This window comes from Oncorhynchus mykiss, chromosome 26, assembly GCF_057628025.1.
Source record: "Oncorhynchus mykiss isolate SJ-2025 chromosome 26, ASM5762802v1, whole genome shotgun sequence".
NCBI classification, from domain to species: Eukaryota; Metazoa; Chordata; class Actinopteri; order Salmoniformes; family Salmonidae; genus Oncorhynchus; species Oncorhynchus mykiss.
Genome location: NC_143047.1, coordinates 37,197,063 through 37,215,872, shown reverse-complemented (window position 1 = coordinate 37,215,872; position 18,810 = coordinate 37,197,063). Strand labels below are relative to the sequence as shown.

Genomic DNA, 18,810 nt, shown 5'->3' with positions numbered 1-18,810 from the left:
GTCTGTTCATAGACTGTTTACTACTCAAACTGTCTGTTAATAGACTGTTTACTACTCAAACTGTCTGTTAAGACTGTTTACTACTCAAACTGTCTGTTAATAGACTGTTTACTACTCAAACTGTCTGTTCATAGACTGTTTACTACTCAAACTGTCTGTTAATAGACTGTTTACTACTCAAACTGTCTGTTCGTAGACTGTTTACTACTCAAACTGTCTGTTCATAGACTGTTTACTACTCAAACTGTCTGTTAATAGACTGTTTACTACTCAAACTGTCTGTTCATAGACTGTTTACTACTCAAACTGTCTGTTAAGACTGTTTATTACTCAAACTGTCTGTTCATAGACTGTTTACTACTCAAACTGTCTGTTAAGACTGTTTACTACTCAAACTGTCTGTTAATAGACTGTTTACTACTCAAACTGTCTGTTAAGACTGTTTACTACTCAAACTGTCTGTTAAGACTGTTTACTACTCAAACTGTCTGTTAATAGACTGTTTACTACTCAAACTGTCTGTTCATAGACTGTTTACTACTCAAACTGTCTGTTCATAGACTGTTTACTACTCAAACTGTCTGTTCATAGACTGTTTACTACTCAAACTGTCTGTTCATAGACTGTTTACTACTCAAACTGTCTGTTAATAGACTGTTTACTACTCAAACTGTCTGTTAATAGACTGTTTACTACTCAAACTGTCTGTTAATAGACTGTTTACTACTCAAACTGTCTGTTAATAGACTGTTTACTACTCAAACTGTCTGTTCATAGACTGTTTACTACTCAAACTGTCTGTTCATAGACTGTTTACTACTCAAACTGTCTGTTAAGACTGTTTACTACTCAAACTGTCTGTTAATAGACTGTTTACTACTCAAACTGTCTGTTCATAGACTGTTTACTACTCAAACTGTCTGTTAAGACTGTTTACTACTCAAACTGTCTGTTAATAGACTGTTTATTACTCAAACTGTCTGTTAAGACTGTTTACTACTCAAACTGTCTGTTCATAGACTGTTTACTACTCAAACTGTCTGTTAATAGACTGTTTATTACTCAAACTGTCTGTTCATAGACTGTTTACTACTCAAACTGTCTGTTAATAGACTGTTTACTACTCAAACTGTCTGTTCATAGAATGTTTACTACTCAAACTGTCTGTTAAGACTGTTTACTACTCAAACTGTCTGTTAAGACTGTTTACTACTCAAACTGTCTGTTCATAGACTGTTTACTACTCAAACTGTCTGTTCATAGACTGTTTACTACTCAAACTGTCTGTTCATAGACTGTTTACTACTCAAACTGTCTGTTAAGACTGTTTACTACTCAAACTGTCTGTTAATAGACTGTTTACTACTCAAACTGTCTGTTCATAGACTGTTTACTACTCAAACTGTCTGTTCATAGACTGTTTACTACTCAAACTGTCTGTTCATAGACTGTTTACTACTCAAACTGTCTGTTCATAGACTGTTTACTACTCAAACTGTCTGTTAAGACTGTTTACTACTCAAACTGTCTGTTAAGACTGTTTACTACTCAAACTGTCTGTTAAGACTGTTTACTACTCAAACTGTCTGTTAATAGACTGTTTACTACTCAAACTGTCTGTTCATAGACTGTTTACTACTCAAACTGTCTGTTCATAGACTGTTTATTACTCAAACTGTCTGTTAATAGACTGTTTACTACTCAAACTGTCTGTTAATAGACTGTTTACTACTCAAACTGTCTGTTCATAGACTGTTTACTACTCAAACTGTCTGTTAAGACTGTTTACTACTCAAACTGTCTGTTAATAGACTGTTTACTACTCAAACTGTCTGTTCGTAGACTGTTTACTACTCAAACTGTCTGTTCATAGACTGTTTACTACTCAAACTGTCTGTTAATAGACTGTTTACTACTCAAACTGTCTGTTAAGACTGTTTACTACTCAAACTGTCTGTTCATAGACTGTTTACTACTCAAACTGTCTGTTCGTAGACTGTTTACTACTCAAACTGTCTGTTCATAGACTGTTTACTACTCAAACTGTCTGTTAATAGACTGTTTACTACTCAAACTGTCTGTTAAGACTGTTTACTACTCAAACTGTCTGTTAATAGACTGTTTACTACTCAAACTGTCTGTTCATAGACTGTTTACTACTCAAACTGTCTGTTAATAGACTGTTTACTACTCAAACTGTCTGTTCGTAGACTGTTTACTACTCAAACTGTCTGTTCATAGACTGTTTACTACTCAAACTGTCTGTTAATAGACTGTTTACTACTCAAACTGTCTGTTAAGACTGTTTACTACTCAAACTGTCTGTTAATAGACTGTTTACTACTCAAACTGTCTGTTAAGACTGTTTACTACTCAAACTGTCTGTTAAGACTGTTTACTACTCAAACTGTCTGTTAATAGACTGTTTACTACTCAAACTGTCTGTTCATAGACTGTTTACTACTCAAACTGTCTGTTCATAGACTGTTTACTACTCAAACTGTCTGTTCATAGACTGTTTACTACTCAAACTGTCTGTTAATAGACTGTTTACTACTCAAACTGTCTGTTAATAGACTGTTTACTACTCAAACTGTCTGTTAATAGACTGTTTACTACTCAAACTGTCTGTTAATAGACTGTTTACTACTCAAACTGTCTGTTAATAGACTGTTTACTACTCAAACTGTCTGTTAAGACTGTTTACTACTCAAACTGTCTGTTCATAGACTGTTTACCTCTCAAACTGTCTGTTAAGACTGTTTACTACTCAAACTGTCTGTTCATAGACTGTTTACTACTCAAACTGTCTGTTAATAGACTGTTTACTACTCAAACTGTCTGTTCATAGACTGTTTACTACTCAAACTGTCTGTTAATAGACTGTTTATTACTCAAACTGTCTGTTAATAGACTGTTTACTACTCAAACTGTCTGTTAATAGACTGTTTACTACTCAAACTGTCTGTTAATAGACTGTTTACTACTCAAACTGTCTGTTAAGACTGTTTACTACTCAAACTGTCTGTTAATAGACTGTTTACTACTCAAACTGTCTGTTCATAGACTGTTTACTACTCAAACTGTCTGTTAAGACTGTTTACTACTCAAACTGTCTGTTAATAGACTGTTTATTACTCAAACTGTCTGTTAAGACTGTTTACTACTCAAACTGTCTGTTCATAGACTGTTTACTACTCAAACTGTCTGTTAATAGACTGTTTATTACTCAAACTGTCTGTTCATAGACTGTTTACTACTCAAACTGTCTGTTCATAGAATGTTTACTACTCAAACTGTCTGTTAAGACTGTTTACTACTCAAACTGTCTGTTAAGACTGTTTACTACTCAAACTGTCTGTTCATAGACTGTTTACTACTCAAACTGTCTGTTCATAGACTGTTTACTACTCAAACTGTCTGTTCATAGACTGTTTACTACTCAAACTGTCTGTTAAGACTGTTTACTACTCAAACTGTCTGTTAAGACTGTTTACTACTCAAACTGTCTGTTAATAGACTGTTTACTACTCAAACTGTCTGTTCATAGACTGTTTACTACTCAAACTGTCTGTTCATAGACTGTTTACTACTCAAACTGTCTGTTCATAGACTGTTTACTACTCAAACTGTCTGTTCATAGACTGTTTACTACTCAAACTGTCTGTTAAGACTGTTTACTACTCAAACTGTCTGTTAAGACTGTTTACTACTCAAACTGTCTGTTAAGACTGTTTACTACTCAAACTGTCTGTTAATAGACTGTTTACTACTCAAACTGTCTGTTCATAGACTGTTTACTACTCAAACTGTCTGTTCATAGACTGTTTACCTCTCAAACTGTCTGTTCATAGACTGTTTACTACTCAAACTGTCTGTTCGTAGACTGTTTACTACTCAAACTGTCTGTTCATAGACTGTTTACTACTCAAACTGTCTGTTCATAGACTGTTTACTACTCAAACTGTCTGTTCGTAGACTGTTTACTACTCAAACTGTCTGTTCATAGACTGTTTACTACTCAAACTGTCTGTTAAGACTGTTTACTACTCAAACTGTCTGTTAAGACTGTTTACTACTCAAACTGTCTGTTCATAGACTGTTTACTACTCAAACTGTCTGTTCGTAGACTGTTTACTACTCAAACTGTCTGTTCATAGACTGTTTACTACTCAAACTGTCTGTTAATAGACTGTTTACTACTCAAACTGTCTGTTAAGACTGTTTACTACTCAAACTGTCTGTTAATAGACTGTTTACTACTCAAACTGTCTGTTCATAGACTGTTTACTACTCAAACTGTCTGTTAATAGACTGTTTACTACTCAAACTGTCTGTTCGTAGACTGTTTACTACTCAAACTGTCTGTTCATAGACTGTTTACTACTCAAACTGTCTGTTAATAGACTGTTTACTACTCAAACTGTCTGTTAAGACTGTTTACTACTCAAACTGTCTGTTAATAGACTGTTTACTACTCAAACTGTCTGTTAAGACTGTTTACTACTCAAACTGTCTGTTAAGACTGTTTACTACTCAAACTGTCTGTTCATAGACTGTTTACTACTCAAACTGTCTGTTAATAGACTGTTTACTACTCAAACTGTCTGTTAAGACTGTTTACCACTCAAACTGTCTGTTCATAGACTGTTTATTACTCAAACTGTCTGTTAATAGACTGTTTATTACTCAAACTGTCTGTTCATAGACTGTTTACTACTCAAACTGTCTGTTCATAGACTGTTTACTACTCAAACTGTCTGTTCATAGACTGTTTACTACTCAAACTGTCTGTTAATAGACTGTTTATTACTCAAACTGTCTGTTCATAGACTGTTTACTACTCAAACTGTCTGTTCATAGACTGTTTACTACTCAAACTGTCTGTTAATAGACTGTTTACTACTCAAACTGTCTGTTAATAGACTGTTTACTACTCAAACTGTCTGTTCATAGACTGTTTACTACTCAAACTGTCTGTTAAGACTGTTTACTACTCAAACTGTCTGTTCATAGACTGTTTACTACTCAAACTGTCTGTTCATAGACTGTTTACTACTCAAACTGTCTGTTAATAGACTGTTTACTACTCAAACTGTCTGTTAATAGACTGTTTACTACTCAAACTGTCTGTTAATAGACTGTTTACTACTCAAACTGTCTGTTAATAGACTGTTTACTACTCAAACTGTCTGTTCATAGACTGTTTACTACTCAAACTGTCTGTTCATAGACTGTTTACTACTCAAACTGTCTGTTAAGACTGTTTACTACTCAAACTGTCTGTTAATAGACTGTTAAGACTGTTTACTACTCAAACTGTCTGTTAATAGACTGTTAAGACTGTTTATTACTCAAACTGTCTGTTAATAGACTGTTTACCTCTCAAACTGTCTGTTCATAGACTGTTTACTACTCAAACTGTCTGTTCATAGACTGTTTACTACTCAAACAGTGGGATGAACTTTGAATAGGACTTCATGAAAGACACTGATCTGAACACTCTTAGAAAAAAAGGTGCTATCTAGAACCTAAAGGGGTTCTTTGGCTGTCCCCATAGGAGAACCCTTTGAAGAACCCTCCTTGGTTCCAGGTAGAACCCTTTTGGGTTCCAGGTAGAACCCTCTGTGGAAAGGGTTCTACCTGGAACCAAAAAGTGTTCTCCTATGGGGACAGCCGAAGAACCCTTTTGGAACCCTTTTTTGGTGTGTAAAGTGTGTAATGCCTAGCCAGGCTACCATATCTCTGATAGCTTTAATATTGGAGTCGAGCTCCAACAGTGAGTACAGTTTGTAAACAGAGTTGTGTGTGTGAGATTAAACAGATGATGCAGCACTGATCACATGGTTTAACTTATATGATCCTCTCCTTTCAGATTCCAGGGTCGTTGCACAAACTTGTGAGCGATAGACTGACCAACATTGTGAAGGGGAAAGACCCACAAGTCTTAACAGGTATGGGAGCTTTTGGTGTCTGTTTTGTTTGATTGTACGTCTGTCTATCTGTACTAATCAATGACAAAGCTTTACCTCCCTTCTGTGTTTTGTGTGGTGAATGAAGACGTAATGCCTTCTATCTTTCTCTTCACTCAGCCTCTACATATTGCAGGCGAGTCAATGGAAGAGCGTACGTGGAGAGCAAACAGAAGACCACCAAAGAGGAACTATGGGCTCTACTGAAGACAATCCACGAGAACCCCAAACTGTCCAACAAAGAGAAGAGACGCTTGCTGGGACAGTTCTACAAGGGGCATCCTGAGATCTTTGTCCAGTACTTTGGAAGCAGATTGTCAAGTGATGATCTGTAGCTAACTAGGGTGATATTTAAGTGAATAACTAATGTATTATTTGTAAAATAAAAAGACAAAGGTGATGTAAATGTTGTAAAAATGCAGTGTACTAATAGATTTTATTTACTTCACTCATGTGAAGAGTTGAATGTGGAAGCTTTAATAAAATGTGAAAATTGTTTTTATAAGTGAATGTGGAATTCTCTTCTTTTGACTGTTACAGGGCCAATCATCTCTGATGACATTTTGATAATAGAATTTCATGTTCAAATTGGATGTCAGCCTTATGAAGTAGAGATTGTCTCAGAAAGAAATGAACCCATTTGTCCTGTCTTCCAGTTCAATTGGGACATTCAACAATTTGTTCCGAAATAAGTTCAGAAAATTACAGTCCTAGACAACTTCCCAGAAATATAATTTAAATACACCGTTTAGAGACTACAAGTGTCTGTCAAAATATAATAGATATTATTTTACATTTATCCGGTTCCTTTGGAAACAGGCTGAACAAAAAGTGTTATTGAGAACTAATAGTGTGACAGATGCACATGGCTTCTAGTGTTCTATTCCTCAACAAAACCCCGGGTCTGCTGCCACTTTGGGAGAAGGTCAGAATGCGTTCTGCGTATCCTGTTTCAATGAATGTATTCTTTCTCTGTGGTTACACAATACGGAGATGGTGTGGGGAATAAAGATGAAGGGTTTCAGAATAGGCTGACGTGAGGCCGTCCAGTCTAGTCCACGCTGTCATGTGGTTTGCTCACACAATATCATTCAAAGTATAACAATGTCCAGAGACTGAGATCAGGCCGGAGGAAATTTGAAATCCACAAATTTGAGTCCTATTTCTTTTCCCACTGTTGTAAACATTCATTGAAATTCATATCCATATTCATACCATCCCTCGAGTTCTTTCTGGTCTCTGTAGCTCAACCAACAGAGTAGGTGCCTCAGCAATAGAGCGACTATTGTTACTCAACAGCTGACAGTTGCATACCTAGACTCATTCATTCTCTGGGTTTCCATATCCCATATTGTCCCAGAGAAGACAGACTTCTTAGCCTGCATTCCCCAATGCTACGTCAACATCTTGTTTGTCAAGGCAGCAACAACTTGGCTTCAGGAGAAAGATAGTCAATCAGTATAGGGACGCCTAATTGGTTAAACAGGTTCTGTGATACTGATGTGACTTAATGGCCTAGTTTAGCCTACTAGATCAGGAAAGTGCTTGTCACAGTTTTCAGGGTCCCTAACCGCATCTCACTAAGTTCATTTAGGTTACCAATAACTGTATTTACACATTTCGACACATTACTGGCTGAACTGGTCATTACCCAGAGTTCTAGGAAAACTGCAAAATGTCTGTGTCATCAGTATTCTTAGTGAAATGAGGAACCTGACAAGAAATTCCCAGTCCACACAGTATTCATTTAGGTTAAGTTACCAATATTTGTGTTACCTGCTGTTGAAGTATTACTTTTATAAATTGGACATTCACCAGATTTTGAGGAAAGGATATAATGTTGGTGTCCATCACTGTGTCTAGTGAAGTGAGGAATCTGACAAGACCTTCCCAGCCCACAGACAGTACTCAGGGTTTCTCAATGGATGGTCTTGTCCGTTCACAGACAGTACTCAGGGTTTCTCAATGGATGGTCTTGTCCGTTCGCAGACAGTACTCAGGGTTTCTTAACGTATGCTCTTGTCCGTTCACAGACAGTACTCAAGGTTTCTTAACGTATGCTCTTGTCCGTTCACAGACATTACTCAGGGTTTCTTAACGTATACTCTTATCCGTTCACAGACAGTACTCAGGGTTTCTTAACGCATGCTCTTGTCCGTTCACAGACAGTACTCAGGGTTTCTTAACGTATACTCTTGTCCGTTCACAGACAGTACTCAGGGTTTCTTAACGTATACTCTTGTCCGTTCACAGACAGTACTCAGGGTTTCTTAACGTATGCTCTTATCCGTTCGCAGACAGTACTCAGGGTTTCTTAACGTATGCTCTTATCCGTTCGCAGACAGTACTCAGGGTTTCTTAACGTATGGTCTTATCCGTTCACAGACAGTACTCAGGGTTTCTTAACGTATGGTCTTATCCGTTCACAGACAGTACTCAGGGTTTCTTAACGTATGCTCTTGTCCGTTCACAGACAGTACTCAGGGTTTCTTAACGTATGCTCTTATCCGTTCGCAGACAGTACTCAGGGTTTCTTAACGTATGCTCTTATCCGTTCGCAGACAGTACTCAGGGTTTCTTAACGTTTGCTCTTATCCGTTCACAGACAGTACTCAGGGTTTCTTAACGTATGCTCTTGTCCGTTCACAGACAGTACTCAGGGTTTCTTAACGTATGCTCTTATCCGTTCGCAGACAGTACTCAGGGTTTCTTAACGTATGCTCTTGTCCGTTCACAGACAGTACTCAGGGTTTCTTAACGTATGGTCTTATCCGTTCACAGACAGTACTCAGGGTTTCTTAACGTATGCTCTTGTCCGTTCACAGACAGTACTCAGGGTTTCTTAACGCATGCTCTTGTCCGTTCACAGACAGTACTCAGGGTTTCTTAACGTATGGTCTTATCCGTTCACAGACAGTACTCAGGGTTTCTTAACGTATGCTCTTATCCGTTCACAGACAGTACTCAGGGTTTCTTAACGTATGGTCTTATCCGTTCACAGACAGTACTCAGGGTTTCTTAACGTATGCTCTTGTCCGTTCAGACAGTACTCAGGGTTTCTTAACGTATGCTCTTGTCTGTTCACAGACAGTACTCAGGGTTTCTTAACGTATGCTCTTATCCATTCACAGACAGTACTCAGTGTTTCTTAACGTATGCTCTTGTCCGTTCACAGACAGTACTCAGGGTTTCTTAACGTATGCTCTTGTCCGTTCACAGACAGTACTCAGGGTTTCTTAACGTATGCTCTTGTCTGTTCACAGACAGTACTCAGGGTTTCTTAACGTATGGTCTTGTCCGTTCACAGACAGTACTCAGGGTTTCTTAACGTATGCTCTTGTCCGTTCACAGACAGTACTCAGGGTTTCTTAACGTATGCTCTTGTCTGTTCACAGACAGTACTCAGGGTTTCTTAACGTATGCTCTTATCCGTTCACAGACAGTACTCAGGGTTTCTTAACGTATGCTCTTGTCCGTTCACAGACAGTACTCAGGGTTTCTTAACGTATGCTCTTGTCCGTTCACAGCTGCAGTTAAGGGAGATGCCCGTCATAACCCGACAGCACTTCACCTTTACATATTTAGAAACTTAAACATACTTCAAAGTCCAGTACAGAATCTTGTTGCCCGTTTTGACTTGAGTCCTATTCAGGTCTCGATACATGACTGATTTGTAGCAGCGGAAGAGGCCTGGTCTCAGAGTCTCTTGATAAAGCTACTGAATTCCACACATTGATGTGGGAATGAGCTCTTTGGGCCAATTTTAAAGAATTAACTAGCAACAGATGAATGAAGCAAAACAAATTCGTAGTCCTCCCGTGACCCATAAGTGGGTCCCAACCAACAGTTCTAGGAACTACTAGGATACTGAATGCTGCATAACAATCCAGTTGACATAAGGGTCTGATTAGACAACAGAGACACACAGTAGCTACAGTGTTTGACACCCGGGTTACACAGCACATCCTGATGTAGAGGATCCACAGTCCTGTTTGAGACTGGACATCCTACAGACACTTCTGTTTACTTGACTAACTAGCAGTCGCTTCACAATAAAATCTTGTAAAAACCATTCAGATGGGGTAGCATACTAATGTAAAAACCATTCAGATGGGGTAGCATACTAATGTAAAAACCATTCAGATGGGATAGCATACTAATGTAAAAACCATTCAGATGGGGGTAACATACTAATGTAAAAACCATTCAGATGGGGTAGCATACTAATGTAAAAACCATTCAGATGGGGTAGCATACTAATGTAAAAACCATTCAGATGGGGTAGCATACTAATGTAAAAACCATTCAGATGGGGTAGCATACTAATGTAAAAACCATTCAGATGGGGTAGCATACTAATGTAAAAACCATTCAGATGGGGTAGCATACTAATGTAAAAACCATTCAGATGGGGTAGCATACTAATGTAAAAACCATTCAGATGGGGGTAGCATACTAATGTAAAAAACATTCAGATGGGGTAGCATACTAATGTAAAAACCATTCAGATGGGGTAGCATACTAATGTTGTTCTTCAAACGGAAGGGAAGGAGTGGAGGAGAGAGAGGAGTGGAGGAGAGAGAGGAGTGGAGGAGAGAGAGGAGTGGAGGAGAGAGAGTGAAGGAGGAGAGGAGAGAGAGGAGTGAAGGAGTGAAGGAGAGAGAGGAGTGAAGGAGTGAAGGAGAGAGAGGAGTGAAGGAGTGAAGGAGTGGAGGAGAGCGAGGAGTGAAGGAGAGAGAGGAGTGAAGGAGGGAGGAGTGAAAGAGAGAGGAGTGAAGCAGTAGAGGAGCGAGAGGAGAGAAGGAGAGGAGGAGCTCTCTCACACAGTGGTGTTGGGCAACCTCTGCCTGCCTGCCAGAGAGAAAACTCCCTACTATTAACCTACAGCACAATCTGAAATTGATTTACTTGGGGCTACAGTAGATGTCTGGTAAAGGGCTGATTGACTTGGGGCTACAGTAGATGTCTGGTAAAGGGCTGATTTACTTGAGGCTACAGTAGATGTCTGGTAAAGGGCTGATTGACTTGGGGCTACAGTAGATGTCTGGTAAAGGGCTGATTGACTTGGGGCTACAGTAGGTGTCTGGTAAAGGGCTGATTGACTTGGGGCTACAGTAGGTGTCTGGTAAAGGGCTGATTGACTTGGAGCTACAGTAGATGTCTGGTAAAGGGCTGATTGACTTGAGGCTACAGTAGATGTCTGGTAAAGGGCTGATTGACTTGGGACTACAGTAGATGTCTGGTAAAGGGCTGATTGACTTGGAGCTAGGTGTCTGGTAAAGGGTTGATTGACTTGGGGCTACAGTAGATGTCTGGTAAAGGGCTGATTGACTTGGGACTACAGTAGGTGTCTGGTAAAGGGCTGATTGACTTGGAGCTAGGTGTCTGGTAAAGGGTTGATTTACTTGGGGCTACAGTAGATGTCTGGTAAAGGGCTGATTGACTTGGGACTACAGTAGGTGTCTGGTAAAGGGCTGATTGACTTGGAGCTAGGTGTCTGGTAAAGGGCTGATTGACTTGGGGCTACAGTAGGTGTCTGGTAAAGGGCTGATTGACTTGGGGCTACAGTAGGTGTCTGGTAAAGGGCTGATTGACTTGGGGCTACAGTAGGTGTCTGGTAAAGGGCTGATTGACTTGGGACTACAGTAGGTGTCTGGTAAAGGGCTGATTGACTTGGAGCTAGGTGTCTGGTAAAGGGCTGATTGACTTGGGGCTACAGAAGGTGTCTGGTAAAGGGCTGATTGACTTGGGACTACAGTAGGTGTCTGGTAAAGGGTTGATTGACTTGGGGTTACAGTAGGTGTCTGGTAAAGGGTTGATTGACTTGGGGTTACAGTAGGTGTCTGGTAAAGGGTTGATTGACTTGGGGTTACAGTAGGTGTCCGGTAAAGGGCTGATTGACTTGGGCTAGGTGTCTGGTAAAGGGTTGATTGACTTGGGCTAGGTGTCTGGTAAAGGGCTGATTGACTTGGGGCTACAGTAGATGTCTGGTAAAGGGCTGATTTACTTGAGGCTACAGTAGATGTCTGGTAAAGGGCTGATTGACTTGGGGCTACAGTAGATGTCTGGTAAAGGGCTGATTGACTTGGGGCTACAGTAGGTGTCTGGTAAAGGGCTGATTGACTTGGGGCTACAGTAGGTGTCTGGTAAAGGGCTGATTGACTTGGAGCTACAGTAGATGTCTGGTAAAGGGCTGATTGACTTGAGGCTACAGTAGATGTCTGGTAAAGGGCTGATTGACTTGGGACTACAGTAGATGTCTGGTAAAATGCTGATTGACTTGGAGCTAGGTGTCTGGTAAAGGGTTGATTGACTTGGGGCTACAGTAGATGTCTGGTAAAGGGCTGATTGACTTGGGACTACAGTAGGTGTCTGGTAAAGGGCTGATTGACTTGGAGCTAGGTGTCTGGTAAAGGGTTGATTTACTTGGGGCTACAGTAGATGTCTGGTAAAGGGCTGATTGACTTGGGGCTACAGTAGGTGTCTGGTAAAGGGCTGATTGACTTGGGGCTACAGTAGGTGTCTGGTAAAGGGCTGATTGACTTGGGACTACAGTAGGTGTCTGGTAAAGGGCTGATTGACTTGGAGCTAGGTGTCTGGTAAAGGGCTGATTGACTTGGGGCTACAGAAGGTGTCTGGTAAAGGGCTGATTGACTTGGGACTACAGTAGGTGTCTGGTAAAGGGTTGATTGACTTGGGGTTACAGTAGGTGTCTGGTAAAGGGTTGATTGACTTGGGGTTACAGTAGGTGTCTGGTAAAGGGTTGATTGACTTGGGGTTACAGTAGGTGTCCGGTAAAGGGCTGATTGACTTGGGCTAGGTGTCTGGTAAAGGGTTGATTGACTTGGGCTAGGTGTCTGGTAAAGGGCTGATTGACTTGGGGCTACAGTAGATGTCTGGTAAAGGGCTGATTGACTTGGGGCTACAGTAGGTGTCTGGTAAAGGGTTGATTTACTTGAGGCTACAGTAGATGTCTGGTAAAGGGCTGATTGACTTGGGGCTACAGTAGGTGTCTGGTAAAGGGTTGATTTACTTGAGGCTACAGTAGATGTCTGATAAAGGGCTGATTGACTTGAGGCTACAGTAGATGTCTGGTAAAGGGCTGATTGACTTGGGACTACAGTAGGTGTCTGGTAAAGGGCTGATTGACTTGGGGCTACAGTAGGTGTCTGGTAAAGGGCTGATTGACTTGGGACTACAGTAGGTGTCTGGTAAAGGGCTGATTGACTTGGGGCTACATTAGATGTCTGGTAAAGGGCTGATTGACTTGGGGCTACAGTAGATGTCTGGTAAAGGGCTGATTGACATGGGGCTACAGTAGATGTCTGGTAAAGGGCTGATTGACTTGGGACTACAGTAGATGTCTGGTAAAGGGCTGATTGACTTGGGGCTACAGTAGGTGTCTGGTAAAGGGCTGATTGACTTGGGGCTACAGTAGATGTCTGGTAAAGGGCTGATTGACTTGGGGCTACAGTAGGTGTCTGGTAAAGGGTTGATTTACTTGGGGCTACAGTAGATGTCTGGTAAAGGGCTGATTGACTTGGGACTACAGTAGGTGTCTGGTAAAGGGCTGATTGACTTGGAGCTAGGTGTCTGGTAAAGGGCTGATTGACTTGGGGCTACAGTAGGTGTCTGGTAAAGGGCTGATTGACTTGGGGCTACAGTAGGTGTCTGGTAAAGGGCTGATTGACTTGGGGCTACAGTAGGTGTCTGGTAAAGGGCTGATTGACTTGGGACTACAGTAGGTGTCTGGTAAAGGGCTGATTGACTTGGAGCTAGGTGTCTGGTAAAGGGCTGATTGACTTGGGGCTACAGTAGGTGTCTGGTAAAGGGCTGATTGACTTGGGACTACAGTAGGTGTCTGGTAAAGGGTTGATTGACTTGGGGTTACAGTAGGTGTCTGGTAAAGGGTTGATTGACTTGGGGTTACAGTAGGTGTCCGGTAAAGGGCTGATTGACTTGGGCTAGGTATCTGGTAAAGGGTTGATTGACTTGGGCTAGGTGTCTGGTAAAGGGCTGATTGACTTGGGGCTACAGTAGATGTCTGGTAAAGGGCTGATTGACTTGGGGCTACAGTAGATGTCTGGTAAAGGGTTGATTTACTTGAGGCTACAGTAGATGTCTGGTAAAGGGCTGATTGACTTGGGGCTACAGTAGGTGTCTGGTAAAGGGTTGATTTACTTGAGGCTACAGTAGATGTCTGGTAAAGGGCTGATTGACTTGAGGCTACAGTAGATGTCTGGTAAAGGGCTGATTGACTTGGGGCTACAGTAGATGTCTGGTAAAGGGCTGATTGACTTGGGACTACAGTAGATGTCTGGTAAAGGGCTGATTGACTTGGGGCTACAGTAGGTGTCTGGTAAAGGGCTGATTGACTTGGGGCTACAGTAGATGTCTGGTAAAGGGCTGATTGACTTGGGGCTACAGTAGATGTCTGGTAAAGGGCTGATTGACTTGGGGCTACAGTAGGTGTCTGGTAAAGGGTTGATTGACTTGGAGCTAGGTGTCTGGTAAAGGGCTGATTGACTTGGGGCTAGGTGTCTGGTAAAGGGTTGATTGACTTGGGCTAGGTGTCCAGATAATAGGACAACATTATGGTATGGAGGGCACATCGTTAGTGTTGTGATCTGTTATGGATCTCTCTCCTACAGAGGACGTTGTCACTGTGAATAGGTTTAATAGAGCCCAGGGTAAGTGAGCTGCCAAACAACTCATTGTCAGTTGATTATCAGCCGTAGTGGAAGCTATTGTGTGCATGGGTGGATAAATATTGATGTACCTGCCTTAATGAACAGCAGGAAGATTTCCTCTAGGAAGCATGTTATTGAGTGTGTCTTCCTGTCCTAGGCCAATATTAAACTCACCTGTCCTCCAAACCACACAACTAGAGTACAGCCAATGCACCATTAAAATGTATTCTAGTATGTATCCTAGTATGGATCCATGTGAAATGCACCAACACACACAGCTCCGTTCAACAAGACTATTTTTGATTGGCTAGTTTTACCGTCCATATCGGATTGTTACATATTAGGTTGTGTAAGCAGGAAATAGCAGCAGGTATTTAAATCAGTCCCCTCTCCACATCTTCTCTTCCACATCCTTAACTCATGAGGAATGCGGTCAGTGGAGATTTGGACCGGAGGGAAGAACACTATTTCTAAACTCACTGAACCAACTTCTCCCCTCCCAACACATTAGCCATCACGTTTAAACTTTGGTTTGGATGTTCTCCCAGAATCTATTCAGTTAACACAAATACAGGGTCCTTTAAAGACCCCTAGATTAGCCATCACGTTTAAACTTTGGTTTGGATGTTCTCCCAGAACCTATTCAGTTAACACAAATACAGGGCCCTTTAAAGACCCCTAGATTAGCCAGTTCTAGATTGATCTGGGTGTGATACCGGCCTACAATGCACCCGTACGTAGATCAGTCATAGTTACTGAGTTAATAACAGGCTGGTGGAGGTGACCAGAGGCAGACCTGTCTCAGCCCTAACAGACAGATGATGGTCTGGTACTGAGCAGGTCTCATCATCAAGGCAGGGAATATGATTAGATAGATGGAGACTGGTTTTATCAGGCTCCTCTGCTGATGCACTGATACACACAGCTGGAAATCTCTGGTCTGGACAGCACCACGCTGAACCCTAGTGGTGATTATTAAATGTGCACAGCCACAGATATATACTGTAGACTTTTACCCCTCAAACATGATTGACCTTGAAATAACATTCAAATAACCTAAGAGAACAGAAGTGATCATTTCAGTAACACACAAGACAGGAGCCAGTTTAGTTTGGGTTCTTTTCTCCTCTTTTTATTGAAAGGAAATGTATTCTCTCAATTTGACTAGAAAAACAGGTCGATTCCATTTGTCCATCACCAGAGGTTCACAAGGCCAAACAGCTGAGTGTCAAATTAAGGGTTGAATTAAAAACTTTGTACAGTATTAGTCACCCAGCTTTAAAAAATAAAACTGTTAAAAAAACACCAACAACAAAACAAACACAGGTGTGTGTAGAGGGACCAACGATGGTTGGATATAAAGCATCTTCCAGACAAACTGCAGACGAGTCTGTTTGCCCTAAAAGGTTTGACGTAATGGGTTACATTCCTGTACAGAGTCCATCCCAAGTGTACGTGTGTCTGAGTGAGTGTGTGTTCACCGGATCCTCTTCTGCTGGCGAGCGCGGTAGATGTCGTGAACGGGTGGGGCCACAGCGCCCTTGTCCTCCTCTTCATCAGAGTCTGCATTGGGTCTCTTCAGTGACTTGGTCATGGCGTGGTTCTCCATGGAACCGTTCCCTTCTCCTCCGGTATCAGGCTGCCTGCCCGTTATCAACTCTACTGCTGCATCTACAGCTGAGAGAGAGATATTCACATCAACATTAAGTGTGCTATTCAGGCAAAGGAACATCTAAAGGAAAGCTTGGTGATATCTGACAGTTTCAAAGCTACTTACTCTCTGGTAGTGTACATCTCCTGAAGCTCTCCATCAGTTCATCCACCTGCACAAAGGGCCCCTGCAGAAACACCACAACATCAGCACAACAGCCACATGATGTCACCAACAGTGAGTGGTGGGGTGTTGGCACTGTGATGTCACCAACAGTGAGTGGTGGGGTGTTGGTACTGTGATGTCACCAACAGTGAGTGGTGTTGGCACTGTGATGGCACTGTGATGTCACCAACAGTGAGTGGTGGGGTGTTGGTACTGTGATGTCACCAACAGTGAGTGGTGTTGGCACTGTGATGTCACCAACAGTGAGTGGTGGGGTGTTGGCACTGAGACGTCACCAACAGTGAGTGGTGGGGTGTTGGTACTGTGATGTCACCAACAGTGAGTGGTGGGGTGTTGGTACTGTGATGTCACCAACAGTGAGTGGTGGGGTGTTGGTACTGTGATGTCACCAACAGTGAGTGGTGGGGTGTTGGTACTGTGATGTCACCAACAGTGAGTGGTGGGGTGTTGGTACTGTGATGTCACCAACAGTGAGTGGTGGGGTGTTGGTACTGTGATGTCACCAACAGTGAGTGGTGGGGTGTTGGTACTGTGATGTCACCAACAGTGAGTGGTGGGGTGTTGGTACTGTGATGTCACCAACAGTGAGTGGTGGGGTGTTTGTACAGTGATGTCACCAACAGTGAGTGGTGAGGTGTTGGTACTGTGATGTCACCAACAGTGAGTGGTGGGGTGTTGGTACTGTGATGTCACCAACAGTGAGTGGTGAGGTGTTGGTACTGACCACGAAGCAGGTTGGTGGAGGCAGTAGCTTCATCAGGATGACTGCGGCCGGGGGGACCGGGAACACCCCCCCTGGAACAGGGTGCAGTCCTGGAGCTGTGTGGAGAGACCAGAGCATGTGAGAGGAGCTGGAGTGGAGCCCAACTTGACTGGAGTGTGGAGCAAGATTCCTAAAGGCTGGAGCGTCTTAGGTAAGGTACCTACTAGTCAGGTGTGGTAGCTGGTAGGGGTAGAGGGGGTAAGGTACATACTAGACAGGTGTTGTAGCTGGTAGAGGTAGAGGAGGGGTAAGGTACCTACTAGACAGGTGTGGTAGAGGTAGAGGAGGGGTAAGGTACCTACTAGTCAGGTGTGGTAGAGGTAGAGGAGGGGGTAAGGTACCTACTAGACAGGTGTGGTAGAGGTAGAGGAGGGGGTAAGGTACCTACTAGACAGGTGTTGTAGCTGGTAGAGGTAGAGGAGGGGTAAGGTACCTACTAGACAGGTGTTGTAGCTGGTAGAGGTAGAGGAGGGGTAAGGTACCTACTAGACAGGTGTTGTAGCTGGTAGAGGTAGAGGATGGGTAAGGTACCTACTAGACAGGTGTTGTAGCTGGTAGCGGTAGAGGAGGGGGTAAGGTACCTACTAGTCAGGTGTTGTAGCTGGTAGAGGTAGAGGAGGGGGTAAGGTACCTACTAGACAGGTGTTGTAGCTGGTAGCGGTAGAGGAGGGGTAAGGTACCTACTAGACAGGTGTGGTAGAGGTAGAGGAGGGGGTAAGGTACCTACTAGACAGGTGTTGTAGCTGGTAGCGGTAGAGGAGGGGTAAGGTACCTACTAGACAGGTGTTGTAGCTGGTAGAGGTAGAGGAGGGGGTAAGGTACCTACTAGACAGGTGTTGTAGCTGGTAGAGGTAGAGGAGGGGGTAAGGTACCTACTAGACAGGTGTTGTAGCTGGTAGCGGTAGAGGAGGGGTAAGGTACCTACTAGACAGGTGTGGTAGAGGTAGAGGAGGGGGTAAGGTACCTACTAGACAGGTGTTGTAGCTGGTAGAGGTAGAGGAGGGGTAAGGTACCTACTAGACAGGTGTGGTAGAGGTAGAGGAGGGGTAAGGTACCTACTAGTCAGGTGTGGTAGAGGTAGAGGAGGGGGTAAGGTACCTACTAGACAGGTGTGGTAGAGGTAGAGGAGGGGGTAAGGTACCTACTAGACAGGTGTTGTAGCTGGTAGAGGTAGAGGAGGGGTAAGGTACCTACTAGACAGGTGTTGTAGCTGGTAGAGGTAGAGGAGGGGTAAGGTACCTACTAGACAGGTGTTGTAGCTGGTAGAGGTAGAGGATGGGTAAGGTACCTACTAGACAGGTGTTGTAGCTGGTAGCGGTAGAGGAGGGGGTAAGGTACCTACTAGTCAGGTGTTGTAGCTGGTAGAGGTAGAGGAGGGGGTAAGGTACCTACTAGACAGGTGTTGTAGCTGGTAGCGGTAGAGGAGGGGTAAGGTACCTACTAGACAGGTGTGGTAGAGGTAGAGGAGGGGGTAAGGTACCTACTAGACAGGTGTTGTAGCTGGTAGCGGTAGAGGAGGGGTAAGGTACCTACTAGACAGGTGTTGTA

At 42.6% G+C, this 18,810-nt stretch overlaps 1 protein-coding gene across 1 annotated transcript in view; it reads left to right on the top strand.

Moving 5' to 3' along the window:
* The window catches only part of LOC110506192 (DEP domain-containing protein 7), a 34,888-nt gene extending 28,411 nt beyond the window's left edge, over positions 1–6,477 (top strand). The window contains exons 8-9 of the mRNA XM_090222914.1: positions 5,876–5,954; positions 6,093–6,477. Coding sequence (XP_090079040.1) covers positions 5,876–5,954; positions 6,093–6,307 — 294 coding nt within the window. The 3' untranslated portion in view covers positions 6,308–6,477. The remainder of the gene's footprint in view (positions 1–5,875; positions 5,955–6,092) is intronic.
* The last annotated feature ends 12,333 nt before the right edge of the window (positions 6,478–18,810 follow it).